Below are 20,836 nucleotides of genomic sequence, written 5' to 3'. Positions count from 1 at the left end.
GCTTCAGAGTCTATGCCAGGGGTGGGCAAACTTTTTGACTCAAGGGCCACAATAGGTTTTTTTTTGTTTGTTTGTTTTTGTTTTCCTTTTTTTTTTTTTTTTTAATTGCTTATAATATTACAAAGGGACAATAGGTTCTTAAACTGGACCAGAGGGCTGGAACAAAAGCATGGATGGAGTGTTTGTGCGAACTAATATAAATTCAAAGTAAACATCATTACATAAAAGGTTACGGTCTTTTTTTTCAATAGTTTTATTCATTTCAAATGGGCCGGAATGGCCCGCGGGCCGTAGTTTGCCCACAGCTGGTCTATGCTGATCTACTTTCAACTCCAAGTCACCTTACTTGGCTTCATGCCGGGGTCCAACCCCAGCAGGTTCAGGGGTCCCCAAAGGTGTGGTCGGAGTCGGCGAAGAAGGAAGGACACGGAGACAGCGTTCAGTTGATCAGTAGCCTGGCCAGGATCTCTAGCCAGGATCTCCAGCCAAGTTCTGGTCTGGATCTCCAGCGAAGTTCTGGTTAGGATCTCCAGCCAGGTTCTGTGTCCATGTTCTCTTGCTAGGTTCTCCAGGTTCTCCAGCCAGGTTCTGTAGCCATGTTCCCTCGCTAGGTTCTCCAGCCAGGTTCAGTCACCAGGTTCTAGTCAGGTTCTCCTGCCCATTTCTGTAGTCAGGTTCAGTCCAGGATCTTTTGCCATATTCTCTCCAGCGAAGTTCTTCTGTCTCTAGGTTCTGTGTAGGTTCTGTCTTCTTGGTTCTGTCTTCTAAGTTCTGTCTTGTTACATCTGTATTTATACCAGTTGATTCCAATCCTATCAATCTCTATTCCAAAGGTTAGGGCGTTTCTTATCTCCATTCCAGGGAGTAAAGATTATGTAGCTTAAGCATGATTGTTCGTAGTTAAAGTGATTAATTACCGGCCTGGCACTTAGTTAAGAGGTTTTATTCCCTCCCTAACTTCAGGGAAAAATCCCTACCTGGGGAAACAACCTTTCTCAGAGACCTTGGTTAAAACACATAGTGCCAAGAAGGTGAGCAAACATATTAAGAACAGTATGCCATATATGCCAGGTCCCTTGAAACGGGCAAGGATGGATCGGCTCCCGGCAGCTTCGGGCAAATAACTTAAACTGTTTGGGTCTTAATTTTCTTTAAAAGGAGAAGGTTGAGTTCGATCAGATGGTGCCTCAAAGGATGAGGGGAGGATCCAGAGGTGGAGTGTCCCTCAGAACAAACTACCAAACCTTCACTTTTTTTTTTTTAAATATATTTTATTGATTTTTCACAGAGAGGAAGGGAGAGAGATAGAGAGTCAGAAACATCGATGAGAGAGAAGCATCGATCAGCCGCCTCCTGCACATCTCCCACTGGAGATGTGCCCGCAACCCAGATACATGCCCTTGACCGGAATCGAACCTGGGACCTTTCAGTCCGCAAGCCGACGCTCTATCCGCTGAGCCAAACCGGTTTTGGCGCAAACCTTCACTTTTAACTAGTTTGGTGTTCTATGTAAATTTCTGCTGGGGTCCAACCCCAGCAGGTCCAGGGGTCCCGAAAGGTGTGGACAGAGTCGGCAAAGAAGGAATGACACGGAGAAAGCGTTCAGTTGATCAGCAGCCTAGCCAGGATCTCCAGCCAAGTTCTGGTCAGGATCTTCAGCGAAGTTCTGGTTAGGACCTCTTTCCAGGTTCTGTGTCCATGTTCTCTTGCTAGGTTCTCCAGCCAGGTTCTCCAGGTTCTACAGCCAGGTTCTGTAGCCATGTTCCCTCACTAGGTTCTCCAGCCAGGTTCTGTCCAGGTTCTCCAGCCAGGTTCAGTCACCAGGTTCCAGTCAGGTTCTCTTGCCATGTTCTATCCAGGTTCTGTAGTCAGGTTCTGTCTCTAGATTCTTCAGCCAGGTTCTCTCGCTAGGTTCTGTCTCTAGGTTCTGTCTCCAGTTTCTGTCCAGGATCTTTTGCCATGTTCTCTCCAGCGAAGTTCTTCTGTCTCTAGGTTCTGTGTAGGTTCTGTGTGTAGGTTCTGTCTCTCTTGGTTCAGTCTTCTAAGTTCTGTGTCGTGCTGTCTTGTTACATCTGTATTTATACCAGCTGATTCAATCCTATCAACTCTATTACAAAGGTTAGGGTGTTTCCTATCTCCATTCCAGGGAGTAAAGATTATGTAGCTTAAGCATGATTGTTTGTAGTTAAAGTGATTAACTACCCGCCTGGCACTTAGTTAAGGAGTTTTATCCCCTCCCTGACTTCAGGGAAAAAATCCCTACCTGGGGAAACAACCTTTCTCGGAAAGGTGACCTTGGTTAAAACACACAGTGCTAAGGGGAGCAAACATATTAAGAACAGTATGCTATATACGCCAGGTCCCTTGAAACATATGCTGTGCAGATGTTTCTTTCCTGCAGCGACTGTGTCAAGCAACAAGGATGGACCGGCTTCCGGCAAATTTCATTTGCAGAAAGAATTCTACTGTTAAAAAAAAAAAAAAAAAAGCTTGAAAACTACAGCACTAAATGGCTTCCAGTGTTTTTCAGGTTTAAATTTGTCATTTTAGGTTAAATTTCATGATTAGTGTTAAATATTAGAGTGACAAAATGGGAGAACATCTCTTTGTGTGGCCAGTATCTTGGTGGGGGTGGGGGAGAAGCTAACCCTACCACCATGGACCCTGTCAAGGATAAAACATTTTTGATTTGGAAAGCAAAGGTGATAAGGAAGTGCTGGAGATACTTGTCACATTTACTCTACTGTACTGACTGGGGGGACTTTCCATTCCTGCTGCCACCACCCTCATTACCTTCTCCCACCTGAACTGTTGCATTAGCCTCCTAACTGTTCATTCAACCTTCAGTCTACCCTCCAACCAGTTTTTCCTCAATCTTTCCAGTGGATTGATATTCTTAAAATACCACTTTTCATTAAGATTTTACCTTGCTTGAAAGTCTTCTGAGGTGGTTGTCTGCTAGAACATGTACCAACTCCTTGATGAAGCAATAGATGTGGGGCCCCAGCTCCCATCCAGTCTCATTTCATGGGGCTCCTCCAGCTGCTATTCACGTGAACCCCCATCCTCATGCTGTTCTCTCACTTGGAATGACCACCCTCTTCTCTCCACTGACCTATGCTTCCCTTCCGTTTTGAATAACACAGGGGAGGACTCTCCTCATCACAGGAACCACTCCAGCTTTTTGTCCACTCATGTCCTGTTTCCTATCTCAAGTCCTTCCTCTGAGATTTACAGACCTTGGAAGACAGGACACTGTGTCTTATACATCAGCGTGGTGTCTTCTGGATTTAGCCCCATGCTTGGCTTTAAATTTTATTTAAAGTATTTGGTTAACAAATGTTGGATGACTTGAAAGTCTTTTATGGTAATGAACTTTCAGTTCACCAGGAACTTATGGGAGGTGATATTGGTGATAGTTTGCCTCGGTCTTGGCTAAAATGCATATTTATCTGAAACCAAAAATTCAGCTACTCACACAAAAGGCTCTCCTTTTTGCAGAGAGAAGGCCCACAGATATGTTGTTCTTTTGATTTCTTTTAAAAACAAAAGAAAAAATGAATATAGTAACAATGAATATGGAACACTGGGTAATATTCATCTTTGTAATAACACTAGAGGCCCAACGCATTCGTGCAAGAGTAGGCCTTCCTTCCCCAGGCTGCCGGCACCAGCTTTCCTCTGGCACCAGGGACCCAGGCTTCCCTGGCAGCCCCAGCTTTGTCTGGAAGGATGTCCAGTCTAATTAGCATGTTATGCTTTTATTATATAGGATGGTCATTGATTTGATTTTTTATGAACAGAGACTCATGAAGGCAAAAATGTCTAAGGTCCACAAAAGCTCAAGATGGGCCTGATAGGAAAGCACATGAAATGGTCATGGAGAATCTGGCCCTTCCTGAGCACAGCCCAATCATCTCCCTGCAGCTGCTGGTTGGGAAAGGAGATGGCACTATCCCTGGGAGTCTGTCTGTGGCTCCTGCACAGGGTTCAGGGTGAGCAGGATGCCCCTGGGCAGGCAGCTGGTCAGGAGTCCTTACCTGTGTAGAGTGGGGAATATAAACAGATAACACAATCTCTTCTGACTTAAGGTCAGCTTCAGGCGCTCTCTCAAGGAAATGGCCGTCTAAAGGAATCTGCCGTTCTCCTTCTATCAGAGAAATGACCTTGATTAGAATGCACATATTCAATTGGAGAATATCCAGCCAGGGGCAGAGGTGATGTATCGGGTGAAAAGATAGAGAGTGCAGGCTGGGGGCCAGACAATGTGGGTTCTAGCTCCAGGTTCCACGCTGTGTCTCCTTAGGGAAGTCCCAGAACCTTTGGGGCTTCTGGTTCCTCATTGTTGGAATGAAAGGTTGGGCCAGATAAGCTGAAAGGCTATACAGAAGCAACCCAGCTTCACCAATGGGAAATGGGGAGAATGTATTTCACACATGGGAAACCTGAGGTCCAAAGGTTCCGATAGGTTAGATGACCTGTCCGAAGTGCTGGAGGCGGGACTAGTGGCAGAGGTGGGGTGCCTCAGATATAGCTTCCTTTCTTTAAGCAGTTTGCCCTGCTTTCTTATTTGATCCACCATATTTTTTAAATGTGATTTTAATCAAAGAGGGTCACAACAATGGTTTTATGAATAATATGCACTGCTTGTATTTCCTTAAGTACAATCATTTTCTCTTGGCAAGGATTAAACCGGTTGTGAATAAAGAGAGAAGTAATGAGTCATGTGCCCCAAAAAGTTGATTTTGTTTAAAATGAAAAGTCCTAGAAGAAAAATTCCACCTTTATGAAACTCTGAAATCGAATATGCCATAAAACGTTGAAACCACAGAGATGCACCTCAGACATTTTTTGATAACTGCTTTTGGACTGTGCATGAATGTGACCAAACAGTTAAGAAAAATTATTTGGTGCAGTAAGTTATCTATGAGATACAGAATATCTAGAGAACAGGATAACTGATCTCAGCTTCATCCTTATGTTTGAGGAATGTAGCTGTCACCTATATGTATTTGGTAAGTGTAAGTTGAATATGCTTGGGTTCTCAGGTCATAGTTCATGAAAGGAGCTACTTGACAGTGATAATTGTAAAACAAAATGCTTAAAATTGCTCTCTTACCTTTAGATATCAGATTGATGGTAGCATTTCCTGCTGCTAAAATTGGATTTAGGTCAGAAAAATTCGGCCTGCTCACCACATGTCCTCCTAAAGTCTAAATAAATAAAGGAGACACTTCTTTTTTAGCTACTCTTAGCTATTTAACAGAAAAGCAATTATGCATGCAGGGATCTTGTGTAAGCATTTAATTCTCTGCTTCATAGAAAGATCTGGCAGAGCTTTGGGGCAGTGAAGTAGATTCAGACAACATACGGGGTAAGGTTCCCACCCCTGACTCCATTCAGACTCATTGCCTGAGAAAAGAAGCCTTTCCCATGTATAAAGAGGAGACAGCTGTCTTTGAGAACTGGCCCTAGAGTGAGTGTTCTGTAACACAGGGGAAGATGCAGCCTGCAGCCTGCGGAAACTCTAAAGAACCGGGAAATGGAACTCATTTTCTAAATGTTTGTGGTGCTGCTGTGCCCAAACTGTCAATAAGGAGGACATTTGAAGGGAGCTAAGAAGGCAAGACGGTGAGAGGAAGACATGGTCCAGAAAAAGAAATAGAAGATGCCCAAGATGAAAACATATGGTGGATTTTGAGAATCAACAGAAATGGAGCCAGAGACAACTAGGAAAAATGTGCCCCCCTCTCAGCGCCACTGAACTACTCACCATGTGTGGAATGGGTAGTGGTTTGAACCAATTTTCTCTTAAATCTCAGATAATAAGGAAACTTTAATAAACTAGATAACTGGAGATGTCCAGGAATTGACATTTGAGATACACTTGTTTGGAAACTGACCTCATCACAAAGCTCTAAGTGGAGAATCATCCAGAAAAGAGTATTTCAGAGAGGCAGGCTCTTGTTTACTAAACCTTGGGTAAGACACCTTTCACAAACTGTTAGAACCAGACAGGATCATAGAGACAGTCCATTGGGTTGAACCTTAATTTTTCACTTTTAATTTCAGAGAGGAAGGGAGAGGGAGAGAGGGATAGAAACATCAATGATGAGAGAGAATCATTGATCAGCTGCCATCTGCCTACTGAGGATCAAGCCCGAAACCCAGGCATGTGCTCTGACCAGGAATCGAACTGTGACCTCCTGGTTCATAGGTTGGTGCTCAACCACTGAGCCATGCTGGCCGGGCTTAATTTTTACAATGGAGAAACAGTGGTTTAAAGTGGTTTCTCCAGGATCATGCCACTCACAGGTGACAGGCTGAGATCAGAATTTGGGCCCCTTCAGATTCCAGGAGCATAATCTTGTTACATAATATGCTGCTTCTCACTCTGGGCACACACATGCACACAATGTGAGCCCTCTCACTTTGGGCGCACACACGTGTGTGCACATACACACACACACACACTCACACTCACACTCATGTTGCAGAGCTTTATTCAACACTGACTTGTTGGGTTTCCTCTTCAGAGTGATGTTTGCTCAACTGAACAGAACGGTATGGCTGACTGTACCTACGGCCCATTTCCTATGACACTAGAGAACCTACCGCCATACTCCTGATCTGGACTCCGGCAAGCGTCCTCAGGTGCGTCCGGAGGGCACGGTAGGTCTTAGTCTTCTCCTTTGGTTGCTCCGAAACAATAAAAGCTAAGGCATCATTCAGCTGGGCGAGGCTGTAGCCTGCCCCGATTGTCACCCCTGAAAGTAAAACACTGGCATGAAACCTTAAAGGAAAAAGACACCTGGGCTGCATGGAAGCCACCTTTCGAATAGATCTTCCCTTTTCTCATTAACTGAGAATGACAGGAACCAAAGATGAAGCTCATTTCTGGCAGTTTGCATTATTCCCAGATATTAGGTACCAAATTCTTTTTCTCAGTCACGTGTACAGTCATATATGCCATATACGCTAATATACGTCAACCACAGATATTTGAAATTTATCAGTTTATTTCTAATTTAGTCTTTTCCGGAATGTATTGATCAAATATAAGATCTGTAGGCAAGATTTTATAAGGTTCTTAAAAGCTCATCAGCCCGAGTGGGACTTGACGTGCACGTTCGCGTTGCCCGCTTGCCTTCCTTCCAGAGCCGTTGCTTCCTACTGTTCCCTTGTCAGAAGGAGAATAGACACCCACCTGTGCCTCGGGTCGGTTTCCTGCAGGCGAACTCACAGGGGATGCTTTGAGTAGTGATGTCACCTAGTTTATGTATTCTTGTTAAAAAAATATATATTTTATTGATTTTTTTACAGAGAGGAAAGGAGAGGGATAGAGAGTTAGAAACATCAATGAGAGAGAAACATCAATTCAACTGCCTCCTACACACTCCCTACTGGGGATGTACCCACAACCAAGGTACATGCCCTTGACTGGGATCGAACCTGGGACCCTTGAGTCCACAGGCTGATGCTCTATCCACTGAGCCAAACCAGTAGGAGGTATTCTTAAGGGGGTCAATACTGCCCCCAAGGGGGTGAAAAAACCTTTTCCTTTTTATGTATAAAGCTCTGATATACATACTGTACATAAAAAGATACATTGTCTGTGGTTTTAAAATTTCATGGAGAGATGATTACAGAAAAAATTTCTATTGCCCCTCTGAGAGGCAGCAATAAAGAGATTGAGAAACATTGGTTTTGATTCTGTAAGCTCTACCTCCCCAACCCTTGCCCACCCCCTCACCAGTACTTCCATAATCTTTTTTCCAAACTCCCCCCCCCCCCCCCCCCCCCGCACCAGCCTGGCTTCCCCCTGCTCCACCTCTTCCTGGGAGTGTAAAAGGTGAAAAGAATTAATGGGCAGACTGACTTCAGATTAGCAGGTCAGAAGGGAAGCAGTCAATTTTCCGTTTGATTGCTGTTTACTCACTGGGGAGAACCCTATTTTATGTAGCATTTTTAGCTCCTGTAACTTGTTGTCCATTCAGATGCTGAGTTCGGTTCGTGGAGGGTGGGATATGTTCCTCAGACAGCCTTATTTGGTGCATCATGCAAAGGAGTACTTGACTAAAAGTAAGAAGAGATATGATCTAGTCCTGACTTAACTAAGTGATAGCTGTACTAAGTTGGGAAGGTATTTCAGCCTTTAACTCTACAAATGCTTTGGGAGAACAGAGATCCCAAGGCTGCCTGCTATGTATACCTCCCAGGGCTGTCGTCGGGATAAAGAGAAATGAAGTATGAAAGCACTTGCATAAATTGTGAAAAGAATGCAAAATAAGTAAGGTTATTCTTCACAGCTAAGCGTTCAAATTTTGTAGTCTAGATTGTGTGTGTGTGTGTGTGTGTGTGTGTGTGTATGAGCCTTAAACAGATTTGTGAATCAGAAAGTAATGTCTAGCGGGCTCGGTGGTTAGAGCATTGTCCCGTACACCAACAGGTTATGGGTTCAAATCCTGGTCAGGGCACATAGCTAAGTTTTGGGTTAGATTCCCTGGGCGTGTGTTTCTCTCTCTCTAAAATTAAATGAAAACAGCCCGGCAGTGTGGCTCAGAGGTTGAGTGTCAATCTATGAACCAGGAGATCACGGTTTGCTTCATGTGCTCGGGTTGCAGGCTTGATCCCCACTAGGGGGCATGCAGGAGGCAGCTAATTAGTGGTCCTGTCTCATTGGTGTTTCTATATCTCCCTCTTCCTTTCTCTCTCTGAAATAAATAAAAACATATAAGAATATTTTAAAAATAAAATAAAAGCCGAAGCCGGTTTGGCTCAGTGGATGGAGCGTCGGCCTGTGGACTAGGGGGTCCCGGGTTCGATTCTGGTCAGGGGCATGTATCTGGGTTGCGGGCGCATCCCCAGTGGGAGGTGTGCAGGAGGCGGCTAGTCGATGTTTCTCTCTCATCGATGTTTCTGGCTCTCTGTCTCTCTCCCTTCCTGTCTGTGGAAGATCAATAAAATATATTTTTAAAAAATTAAATAAAAACATATATTCGGGTGAAGAAAAAAAAAGAAAAAAAATGATGTCTAGCAAGACGCTTTCCTACCGGCCAGCCAATATCTTAAGTCTTCTTATTCAGTGACTCTTCCCATACCTGGCTGAACTACATGGCATCTTCCCACCATTACATGACAATGCAGTCCTCAGTGACACAGCTGAGTGGAGTGGGTTAGTTTGAAAAAGCTCATGGAGCCGAAACCGGTTTGGCTCAGTGGGTAGAGCGTCGGCCTGCGGACTGAAAGGTCCCAGGTTCGATTCCGGTCAAGGGCATGTACCTGGGTTGCGGGCACATCCCCAGTGGGAGATGTGCAGGAGGCGCTGATCGATGTTTCTAACTCTCTATCTCTCTCCCTTCCTCTCTGTATAAAATCAATAAAATATATTTTTAAAAAAAAGAGTTAAAGAAAAAGCTCATGGAAAACACAGAGTAGATGATCAATAAATATTTTTTTAATGAATAAACGAGGTCAGATATTCTATGAAGTGCTCAAATCAGCCCATTGTATATAATGAACAGTCCACCAACAGCCAATCATTACATATTATTTGAAAAAGAAGGTGCATACCATTGTCCGTGCTGTCCACAAAATGCAGTTCTGGAAGCCCAAATGGAGATATGAAAACTGGATGGAATTCATCTTTGAATTTAATGCCGGGTCCTCAAGGAGAAAAGCATTTAAAGCAATTAGGAAAGGAAGTCAATGAGTGCTAATAGATGTTGCTTATGGATAATCAAGAGGGAAAATGGTGACAAAAAAGACATTTGCAAAAGAAAGCAACAAAGCATTCTAAAGGCAGAGGCATCCACTAGTAAAGATGAATTGCATTTATGAGGAGTTTAAAGAGAGACACAGTGTTTGGGTTACCTAAAGAACAGACTTTAAAACACCCACCCACTGCAGTGTTCCCCATGACAAGGGGGGCATTGGGGTACTTGGCTTTCAGCTCCAGGAGGTCGTTCAGGGCCACAGGGGTAATCCAGGCGGTCCTTTCCCCTTGAAACGTCAGCCTTCTCTTGCTTGGATCTTCCGCCATCCTCTGCAGAGAAGCAAAGCCCACAGGCTTTCAGGTAAGGCTGCTGGGCTGCATGCTGGGAGTATGTACACTGTCCTAGTGCCTGAACGGCCCGCTGGCCATTCTAGTTTTCTGATGAGACCTAAGTTCTAGGGAGCAGGAAAGGGTGGCTTTGTTTGAGACCAGATTTGTAAGTTTTGTGTGGGCACCACTGCGTTAAACATCATAATAGATGTCTGTCCGTCAATGCCTGCATATGGAGTAGAGCAGACTCTGTTTGTGAAGTCAGTGTGTGAAGAGGAGGCTGCATGGTGTGATGAGTGTCTAAAGGGCCTGGCTTCTCACTCTAGTTCTGTCCCAAGAGTGACTCAGAGGAGCCTCATCTTTGGGATTAGGGCTTTTTTTGTAGGATAAAAATTGTTTATAGGCAAAGTTATCCTTGAAAAACATCCCTTAAATCATCCACCAGGTATAGTGTATGTGGATGTTGTTATAATGTATATATGAACATGTATATATCTATATCAATATGTGTGCATATAATCTTTAAATATGAGGCGTGTCCAAGTTCTCACACTCTGAGGGATGTGCAGGGACTGAGACTCTGAGAAGCCGGTAGAATCATATCCCTCATCTCATGCTCTCTCCAGGACATAGTCGTAGAGTAGAATGATGGGCCTAGCACACTGTTTGTATTATCCGCTCTCTCTCCCACCTGAGTTGAAATCACAGAGGTTAACTGTAAGAATAACTTAATTCCATCATAATAAGTATCATTTGAATTTTACTGGGCCGGTTTTACAAAATGCCTTAAACGTATCTCATAGAGTAGGTGCGTGACATTGGGTATGTCACCTACAAGCTCTGAGCTCAGACCCTTCAATGAAGGGGGGTAGGATCAAAGCATCTCTGAGGTCCTGGAAGCCCCATGCCTCTAAACTATCTGCTTCAAATTATTTACAGTGGAGCTGAACAAGTTCCTGGAAAGGGGTTATTATAGTGGACACAATTCCAACTTCTACTGTCTAAAGCTCGGTAATTCCACAGGATAATACAAAAGGCTTATACCACATTATGTTATGAAATAAAAGTAAAGTGTCTTACTATCAGTTCGGGAGGGAATATAGGTTCCTGGGATGGATCCAAGGGCTGGAATTCGTCTTCATTATACAGTTTGGTACATATCTCGACAAAACAAAACAATATACAAGTGAAACTTCAGAGTAACTGGGAGATGCACAGGAGTCTCTAACTGTGGGACTTCAGAGTTAGGGCCTAACCCTCTGACACCTCAGACACTAAAGGTGGGTGCCAGGGTCCAGGGTGTCCCAAGTGGGATTCTCCCCACCTTCTGAGGACCATGACGGTGCCCCTGGCAGCTTTACTGAGCTCCGGACTGGCTCTTTGAGTGCCAGGAGTTGGGTTTTAAGCTTCTGTGCTGGGTCTCAAGTATTATTTACAGATATGTATTTGCCATGAGCATAAAGATGCACCACCACTACTTATGTCACCTGATGGGGGATGAGGGGATCGGTAAACCCAGATTAGCACAGAAAGTTACAACGCTTTTGACAGAGGACAGCCTTTTGTGGTGACTGGCCTCATGAAAGTCAGGGGCCTGCCCATTTGGGGGACTTTTGAAGGCTGTTTACGCCCTGAATTCACTGAAAAGAGTAGATAACGTGAATACATTTGGATTAATGTGGGTATTTTTCAGTCAAATCCAACTGCAGCGGAACACCAGATACTTACCTTTTCCTGCCGACTCACAGAAGACCCTTCTTCTTGATCCATGCAACATTTTCCCGATCCTTTCATCTGACAAACAGGTGATGCCTTCGGAAGGAATGCAGTTTACAACAAAATCATTGGTTGATTCTTTAAATTCTAACCCGAGTACCAGGCAGTGCCCAGGCCCCACAGGAGGAGGTCATAGAGTGTGTCCTTGCCCTCAAGGACTCTGTAATGGGTTGGGGTGGGGAACAAGGTATTCATTCACTGAACAGCTAGAGAAATGGCAGGAACACGCACCACGCTCATGATAGAGTCTTGTTAATGGCCTCACTCAAGTCTCAGGGCAGGATGGTGAGAGTTAGTGGAATGCTTGGTCAGCAGTTAAGGCTTCCCACTCAAAGCACGGTACATGGAGTGTAGCTGTAAGGTGGTAACTTAAAACAAAACAAAACAAAACAAAAAGGCTCTTTTTCCTTGTAAGGGTCAGACAGCGTGGATCTTTTTTTAAAACAAATATATTTTATTGATATTTTACAGAGAGGAAGGGAGAGGGATAGAGAGTTAGAAACATCGATGAGAGAGAAACATCAATTAGCTGCCTCCTGCACACCTTCTACTGAGGATGTGCCCGAAACCAAGGTACATGCCCTTGACCGGAATCGAACCTGGGACCCTTGAGTCCGCAGGCTGACGCTCTATCCACTGAGCCAAACCGGCCAGGGCAGCGTGGATCTTTAATGAACTCATGGGAAGGCAGACTGCCTTGAAGACCTGCTACACACACATCTAAAGAAATGGAACACCTGAGTTTATCTGCATGTTAGTGTAGCTATTCTGAATTATTTGGATAATTTAAGTCCCAGACCATTTGACCTTAATTTTCAGGACCTTTCGTGCAGAACCAAACGAGTGTCTTGGGGCTGAGTCCACTGGTCAGGGACTGCAACTCTCAGGTGAATCATTTCATTCCTGTCTGCCCTTGTCATGTACAGACACGGCCTGCGTCTGTGGCTGTTCACAGCTCACAAGTTTGCCTTCATACATGGAGACAAGGAGGCCTGGGTTCTAGCTCCTGCTTTAGCACATGCTAGCTGGGTTGAGTTTGTTAAGTTAGGAAAATGAAACATGTTCCAAAGAGGGTTGTTAGATTAAGTATGCAATAGGTGCGCACAGTTTTTGACACTGGGAAGAGCTAAAGTGGTGGCTTATATTTTTACTCAAGTCTCTGGGGAGGACTTGAATAAGGTAATTTCCTATGGAGTTAGGAATGGATTTGGATTTTGTGACAATGCTATGCACAATAAAAAAACTGACTGTAAATGTCTGAATGTGGGGACCCAGAATGAGTGAAACAAAATGCCCATCTTTCTATAGATTTCATCTCCAGGAAAATAATTACATAGCATTGGGTTGAATCATATGAAGTTGTTTTCATGGGTCAAGAATGGTGGAATATTGGCAATTGATATGGTTCAACTTATATAGTACTTTACTCAGGATTTAAAATAAGCTAGGCTGTAGTTTGTAAAAGCTTTTTGAATTCTTCATTACTGGCCTAAAAGTAGTTTCTTTTAAAAAATATTTAGAATTTGGAATTAACTTGTATACCTCGAGTTGTTTTGGTCAATCAAAATTTTATATAATTAATTTTTGCCATAAAAAATGGGTGCTGGAAAAACACCTCCCTGAGACCTCGTCAGAAGTATGTCTCCTCTTTAGGATCATAGGATACTGCGCTGGTCAGTTACTGCAACTCCATGCACTCATCATGTCTTTCCAGGCTCAGTCTTCTTAAGCCTCCTCTGTGTCTTCCCTTCCTGTTCATTAATTCTCTTTCATACATGTTCCTTCAAAGCTTACATACATGGCATAGAGGGTATACTGAGCTTTTAATAATTTTGCTTTTCAATAGATGCAAACTTTATTGAAGAAAATGAAATATAGATTAAGAAACAATTAAATCAGCTGAAAAAAATTTTAAACATATTCTTTATTTTAACTTACCACGCAGAAAGTATTTCCACTTTCTATAATTGGTCGGTATCCAGTACAGCGACACAAATTACCTGATTAAGAAGAGATCAATGTTTAGCAAATGATATAGAAATATACTGCATATTTGTACTTCATGTTTTCAGTGGAAAGTTATAATAGTACTTAAATTCTGTTTTGCTTCCCAAACCAGCAAAATCGCTCTTTGGAACAAAGATGTTCTTCAAAAATAGATCTTGTACCAGATTTTACAACATAGTCTCATAGTGGCCGCTATGTGAATTACAGGCATAGAATCTGGGAGGAAATAATTCATTGCTATAAAACAGTGTATATTAAAAAAAAAAAAAGCAAGAAAAACCACAATATATCTGATTTTTCCAAACTCTATATACTTCATTAGTGTGGGTTATTTCATTGAACAAAGATTATCAATTGTTCAAATCTATTCAGGTTTGGTTAAAATTATAATTGAAACCATAGGCCAAAGTTTTAGTACTTAGTGAGAAACTGAAAAATTTTGAGTAAAGAAGTTGTTGAGAGACAAGGAAAACTACTAGACTCTAGTAACTAGAGGATATTTCCATGTCAGTTACCATAAAATTTATGTTGAATTTTTACTTGGTTTTAGTCTACATCTTTTCATCATAAAACTGAATTTCTGTCTAGGTCTTTTTATTGAAAGGGACCAAGAGCTTTCTTATAATATTCAGAGATTTGCTCCTATAGCTTTCTCCTAAGAACTCGTGACCAGTTACTTTGAAACTAGGTATGTTTGTTACAGAAGACTACATTTGATAACATGACATGCTCTCTCTTTTTTTTTTTGTAGAAAATTGTGTTTGTTCACTTAAACTTGACAGCTATTTGTTATAGAAAATTGAATTCATCACTAAGCTTATTCTGATAAGTAATTGCATTCTATGACCTCTTTGATCTTATAATGAACCCAACCAGAACATAAAACTATAAAGTATCTGAAAGCCTATTCTCTTTGTATAATTAATATAATAGAATTCATGAATGATCCTAACAGATTAATTTAAAAATAAACAACAAAATCTTGTTCTTCCATACTACCCAGATTTCCACTTTTAGAAAAGATTCTATTGAAAGTGTTATAAACAGCCCATCTGAATGGCTTTGCAGAAGGACAATGGGCTCTATTAAGGGAGAAAGTTTTGTGATAAAACCAATATAGCCCCAATTCTTGGCCTCTTGAATGACAAATTGAAGGCAGCACTTCCTGGAAAGGACTTGGGTAAAGAGAGGTAGTAAAGAGGAAGCCCAAAGCTGTGCCACAACTTCTCTCCATGGCTGAGACCTCCTTCTCTAGTTACTTGGCCAATTCTTATCTCAGGTCTTGTCTGCAGAAGGCCAGGAAGGCTCACCTCCAAGAGCTTCCATTATTTGCTCAGGGGTCGGCTCTGGGTGGTTCCTCAGCAGCGTGTAGATGGACATCGCCATCCCTGGGCTGCAGAAGCCACACTGTGTGCCATGGCACTTGGCAAGTCTTTCCTGGGAGGAAAGGGTACATTATTTATGCATTAAAACTTTGGTTTCCTTATCCTGGACAGGAAATAAAAGAGAGTGAGAAATAACAATTTACTTCATCCACTCTATACAAAGAATCTATGCCATGAAGATGTAGATGGGAGACATGACTCTGGGTTCCTCTGTGTGACTTTGTCCCATGTGTCACTTGCATGGTGTTCAACCAACTGCTCAACATTTTTCAAGCAGCACGCCCCCTGAGATGAAAGCCACATAGTTCAACTATGGCTAAACTTAAAGGACAGATATTTGATAATATTTTAATAATTATATATGTTATTAGGTGGGTACTAGACTTATTGGGGAGAAGTCAACATAATATTTACTTACTTCATCATCTTGGGGGGAACTTTGGAAGTTAAATAAATGTCTAACCAGTATGCTGTACACCTGAAACTGATATACTATTGAATATCAAGTGTAATTGAAAAAAATAATTATGTTAATGCAACAATGGCATATGTAACCATTAAAAAAAAAGGACAGACATTGTTCTAAAGCTAAAGGGAGATGTGGCTGTGTGGTTTCAGATGTGGCATATCAACTGGCTGTAAATGTGGTGGTCAATCTTAACAACATGGTTTCTGGGGCAAAAAGCCCTGATTTGTAGTTTCTACCAATTTTAGTTGTGCAAATATTTCCAATTGTGCTGGTGTCAGGCTTCCAGTGTGATGTCATTGAATGTGGATCTGGGGAGAGATGTATAGTGGCATACCATTCTATGGCATTTCCACCAAGTAGATATAATAGACAAATAATCTTAAGGGTATAGACAACAGTAAAATGTAGTAAAATAATTAGCAGATGATGAGTGATGATATTTATTAAGTTTTTTTTATCATTACTTATTTAATTTTAAGTTTGTATAGTTTCATTGTTAATAATGGCTGTGTTTAAAGAATGGCTCACAAAATTCCCCCAAATTTAACAATCAGCTCTCACAAGCCAATATGAGGCTATTCCAGGGCACTACTGAACAAATCTAGCATATTGAGAGAGACCTCTGGTCAAGATGGTGAAGTAGGTAAATGCTGTGCTTGGCTTCTCCCATGACCCCATCAAAATGACAATCAAATTATACAACAACCATCACTGAAAACCACTGGAGACTAGCTGAATGGAATTCCTACAACTAAGGGTTTAAAGAAGAGGCCACATAGGGACTGGAAGGAGAGGCAAAGACACAAAACAGGCTGATCCCACACCCACCTTTGATGGTTAAGAACAGGGTGGGGTACCTCGGCTGTGGAGGGAGCAACGGATCCCAGCCTCATATCCAGAGCACCAGTTGCCAGGAAAAGGAGTCCTTACAATACTTGGCTGTGAAAATCAGCAGGGCTTCTGTCTGAGTGAGACGGAGAAAGCTGGAGACCCAGGCATCCTCTGAAAGTGCCTGAGCACAGATTTACTTACCCACAAACATTTGCCCCAAGTTCCAGCAAAGGGACAGCAGCTTGAAAAATGCCAGGGACATAAGGGCACCTGAATCATCTGGCTTCAGGTGAGGGCTGGAAGGGCGGTTCTCTCTTGGACAGAAACCCCAGAATGCATACCATTGTTCCTTGGTTGAGCTCTCCCCCCACATAGCCATCTGGTAGACACCATTGTTCCTATGTTCAGATACGCGAACTCTAGACAAGTAGCATCTGGCCCCAGCATGCCTCAGACCTCTGGCACAAGTGGCAGCTGGCCTCGGTTTGCAGCCTAGCCTTTCCCTGGCACCTCCAGGTCCAGCACAGGTGGCAACCATCTGCAGATCACTTTGTAGCTTCTACCTGGTGGCCTTGGGCCAGGTACAGCAAGTGACTTGGTCTGCACCAGAGAGCCTCCCAAGAGGTCCCAGAACCATCATTCCTGGTTTTAGATCACACCGGAACATCAACCAATTAGCTACACAAACAACAGACCCAAAGGGTGGCCAATGCAGGCACTAGAATCTTGCTAAAGCAAAACCACTCCATGGAATCAGCCCCTGAAAAACAGCTTGTCTGCTGTAGTCACAGACACTCCTCCCAGCCAGTTAACTTGGGGTCAATTTGTCCCACTGACATTGCCACAGCAACAAAAGCTCAACTATAATAGGAGGGCACATACAACCCACTCGGGTGATGAAGGAGAATGCCTCGCTGGGACCCACAGGACACCTAACTCTGCCAAGACCAGGAGGTGTAACAGATTCACCTACAACAGAAACAAACACAAAGAATCAGCCAAAATGGCTGGGGAAACAAAGAAAAATGTCCCAAAATGTAAGAATGGGACAAAACTTCAGAAAAAGAGCTCAACAAATGGAGACAAGTAATCTACCAGATGCAGAGCTTAAAACACTGGTTATAATGATGTTCTATGAACTTAGGGGACGAGTGGATGAATTTAGTGAGAACTTCAACAAAGAGATAAGAAACATAAGAATGGCAATCAGAAATAATAAAAAAAGAATCAGTTAAAAATACAATTACTGAAATGAAGACTGCATTTATAACATGACATGCTAATTTGAAAAAATATATGCAGCCCTATGTTCATTGCACCAATATTTACAATAGCCAAGATATGGAAACAATGCGAGTGTCCATCAATGAACTAGTGCATAAAAAATTGTACAGAATCAATATATGCAAAGTAGGAAGATAGTGGCCTTAAGTAAACGCCTACACTCATTGTCTCCCACAACCACATCAAAATTACAACTAAAATACAGAATAACTATTATCCAGAACCGCTGGAAAGCTGGATGAATTGAAGTCCTACAACTAGAGAAGTAAAGAAGAAAGCACACTGAGACTGGTAGGAGGTGCAGAGGCGCAGAAGGAGCTGGTCTGGCACCCACATGGGCCACCTTTTTAATCGTCTCTGCAGAGGCCGCCCAGAGGAGCAAGGGGTCCCAGCCCCACACCAGTCCCCCAGCCCAGGATTCCAGAGTTGGGAAGAGAAATTCCTACAGGCAGTAAAAATTACAGGCTGTAAAAACCAGTGCGGATTGGGGCTCAGTGACACAGAGGCTGATGGAGACCCAGCTGATCCTCTTAAAAGGCCAGCACCACAAACTGAACTTACAAGGTCTTGCTTCCTCTGAGCTCCAGCACCAGGGCGAGGCTCTGGGGAACACAGACACATACCAGGAGGACCTGGATTGTCTGGTATCAGGACAGGAACTCAGGATGGCTTTCTCCCATATGGAGGTGCTGCAGGGATCATTGTTCCTATGCTAGGACCTCTGAGTCAGGACTGATGGCAGCCATTTCTGTTTGCTCCACCCTGGTGATTCCCTAAGACCCTGCCTTATTCAATTTACAACCCCACTCAAGCTGCAAGCAGGAGCTTTTGCATATGAATGGCCTGTCTTTGCTCAGTTAAAATCTCAAAGAAGCTGCAGCTGGGTCAGGAAGCCCCAAACCTATTAATAAAAGGCCCAAAACCTGGCACCAGCACGAGCCTGCCTTGCTCCACAGCAGGGCCTTGTCTGGGCACTTCCAAATCTGATACAAAGAGGAGAAATCTGCAGATCTCTCTGTAGCTCCTGCTGGGTGGCCCCAGGCAGTGGCTGTCTTTTCACCTCCCTGGAGACCCAACACCCAGTGTACCCAGTGGTCAGTGTCAGCTTATACCAGATTACAGCTCTACACATCCATAAGCAACACACTCAAGGGCAGATTCAGTGAGCACCAAAGCCCCACTGCAGCGAGTTCTGCTCTATAGGGGTGTCTTCTGAACAGCAACTCTGCCACTGCAGTTGCAGCTGATCCTCACAGCCAATTGGCCTGGAGGTCAATTCCTCCCAGTGACACCAACAGCAATCAAGTCTCAATTACAATGAAACTGCACACTGATATCCCAGCTCAGGTGACTGGAGAGGCTGAGCCACTGGGCCCTATAGAACACTTGCTACACAAGGACACTCTACCAACTCAAGGAGACATAGCAGCTCTACCCAATACATAGAAACAAACACAGGGAAACAGCCAAAATGTGGAGACAAAGAAAGATGTCACAAATGAAAGACATGGAAGAAACAAACTACTGGATATAAAGTTCAAAACCATGGTTATAAGGTTACTCAAGAATCTTCTAGAAACCTCCAAGGTACTTAGTGAGACTTTCAAGGATCTTAATGAGAATGCAAAAAAAAAAAAATGGAAAAGGATCTTTATAGGGAGTAAAAATCCTTTATAATAAAAGTCTAATATGCTAAGTAAAAAAAAAAAAAAAAAGGAAAACGACCAGTCAGAAATTAAGCATACACTGACTGAAATAAAGAATAATATACAGGGATTCAACAGTAGAGTAGAGAAATCTGAGAATCAAACCAACAATTTGAAATATGAGGAAGCAAAAAACACTCAACAAGAAGAGCAAAAAGAAAAAAGAATCCAAAAATATAAAGATAATGTAAGGAGCCTGTGGGACAACTTCAAGCATACTAACATTCACATTATGGGTGTGCTAGAAGAAGAGAGAAAGCAAGATATTGAAAACCTACTTGAAAAAATAACAACAGAAAACTTCTCCTACCTGGTGAAAGAAATAGACTGACAAGTCCAGGAAGCACAGAGAGTACCAGACAAGGAGAACCCAAAGAGGACCACTACAAGACACATCATCATTAAAATGCCAAGGGCTAAAGACAAAGAGAGAATTTTAAAACAGCAAGAAAAAAAACAGTTAGTTACCTACAAGGGAACGTCCATATGACTGTCAGCTGATTTTACAACAGAAACTATGCAGGCCAGAGGGAGTGGCAAGAAATATTCATAGTGATGAATAGCAAGGACCTACAACCAAGTTACTCTACCCAGCAAAGCTGTCATTTAAAATTGAAGGTCAGATAAAGAGCTTCACAGACAAGAAAAAGCTAAAGGAGTTCATCACCATCAAAGCAGTATTATATGAAATGTTGAAGGGTGTTCTTTAGGAAGAGGAAGAAGAAGAAAAAGAAAAAGATAAAAAATATGAACAAGAAAATGGCAACAAATACATACCTATCAACAACTGAATTTAAAAATCAAAATAAATGAATAAGAAATCTAATGAACAGAATAAACTGGTGAATAAAATAGAATCAGAGGCATGAAAATGGAACAGACTGACGATTCTCAGAGGGAAGGGGAGTGGGGGGATAGGAAGTGATTAAACAAAGATCTTACATGCATACATCCATCACCTATGGACACAGACAATAGGATGGCGAAGGCCTGTGGCAGATGGGAACCAGGTGGAGGGGGCGGGGGCGGGGGAAAGAGGGGCTTCTGTAATAATCTCAGCAATAAAGATTTAAAATTTTTTAAAAGGCCATGGTACAGTGGAATATTACTTGGCCTTAAAAAAAGATACAATCTTACCATTTGGACAACAGATGAACATAGAGGGTATTATGCTAAGTGAAATAAGTCAGACAGAGAAAGACAAATACCATAGGTTCTCACTTCTATGTGAAATCTAAAGGACAAAATAAACACACAAACAAAACAGAAGCTGACTCATGAATACAGAGAACAAACTGATAGTTGCCAGATGGCAGCGGGGGTTGGGGGACTG

The 20,836-nt window shown here is 42.7% G+C and overlaps 1 protein-coding gene across 1 annotated transcript in view; it reads right to left on the bottom strand.

Annotated features, from left to right (window-relative positions):
• The window catches only part of LOC308522652 (aldehyde oxidase 4-like), a gene marked incomplete at both ends in the record, with an annotated part of 73,325 nt that overhangs the window by 42,171 nt on the left and 10,318 nt on the right, over positions 1–20,836 (bottom strand). Inside the window, 9 exons of the mRNA XM_081096136.1 lie at positions 4,041–4,150; positions 5,120–5,213; positions 6,616–6,767; positions 9,574–9,666; positions 9,901–10,045; positions 11,126–11,206; positions 11,774–11,857; positions 13,760–13,821; positions 15,139–15,265. Coding sequence (XP_080952262.1) covers positions 4,041–4,150; positions 5,120–5,213; positions 6,616–6,767; positions 9,574–9,666; positions 9,901–10,045; positions 11,126–11,206; positions 11,774–11,857; positions 13,760–13,821; positions 15,139–15,265 — 948 coding nt within the window. The remainder of the gene's footprint in view (positions 1–4,040; positions 4,151–5,119; positions 5,214–6,615; positions 6,768–9,573; positions 9,667–9,900; positions 10,046–11,125; positions 11,207–11,773; positions 11,858–13,759; positions 13,822–15,138; positions 15,266–20,836) is intronic.

This window comes from Myotis nattereri (genome assembly GCF_964212035.1).
Source record: "Myotis nattereri genome assembly, chromosome: 7".
Taxonomy (NCBI): domain Eukaryota; kingdom Metazoa; phylum Chordata; class Mammalia; order Chiroptera; family Vespertilionidae; genus Myotis; species Myotis nattereri.
Note: the sequence above shows the minus strand (reverse complement) of the source record. Positions and strands in the feature narration are given on the sequence as shown.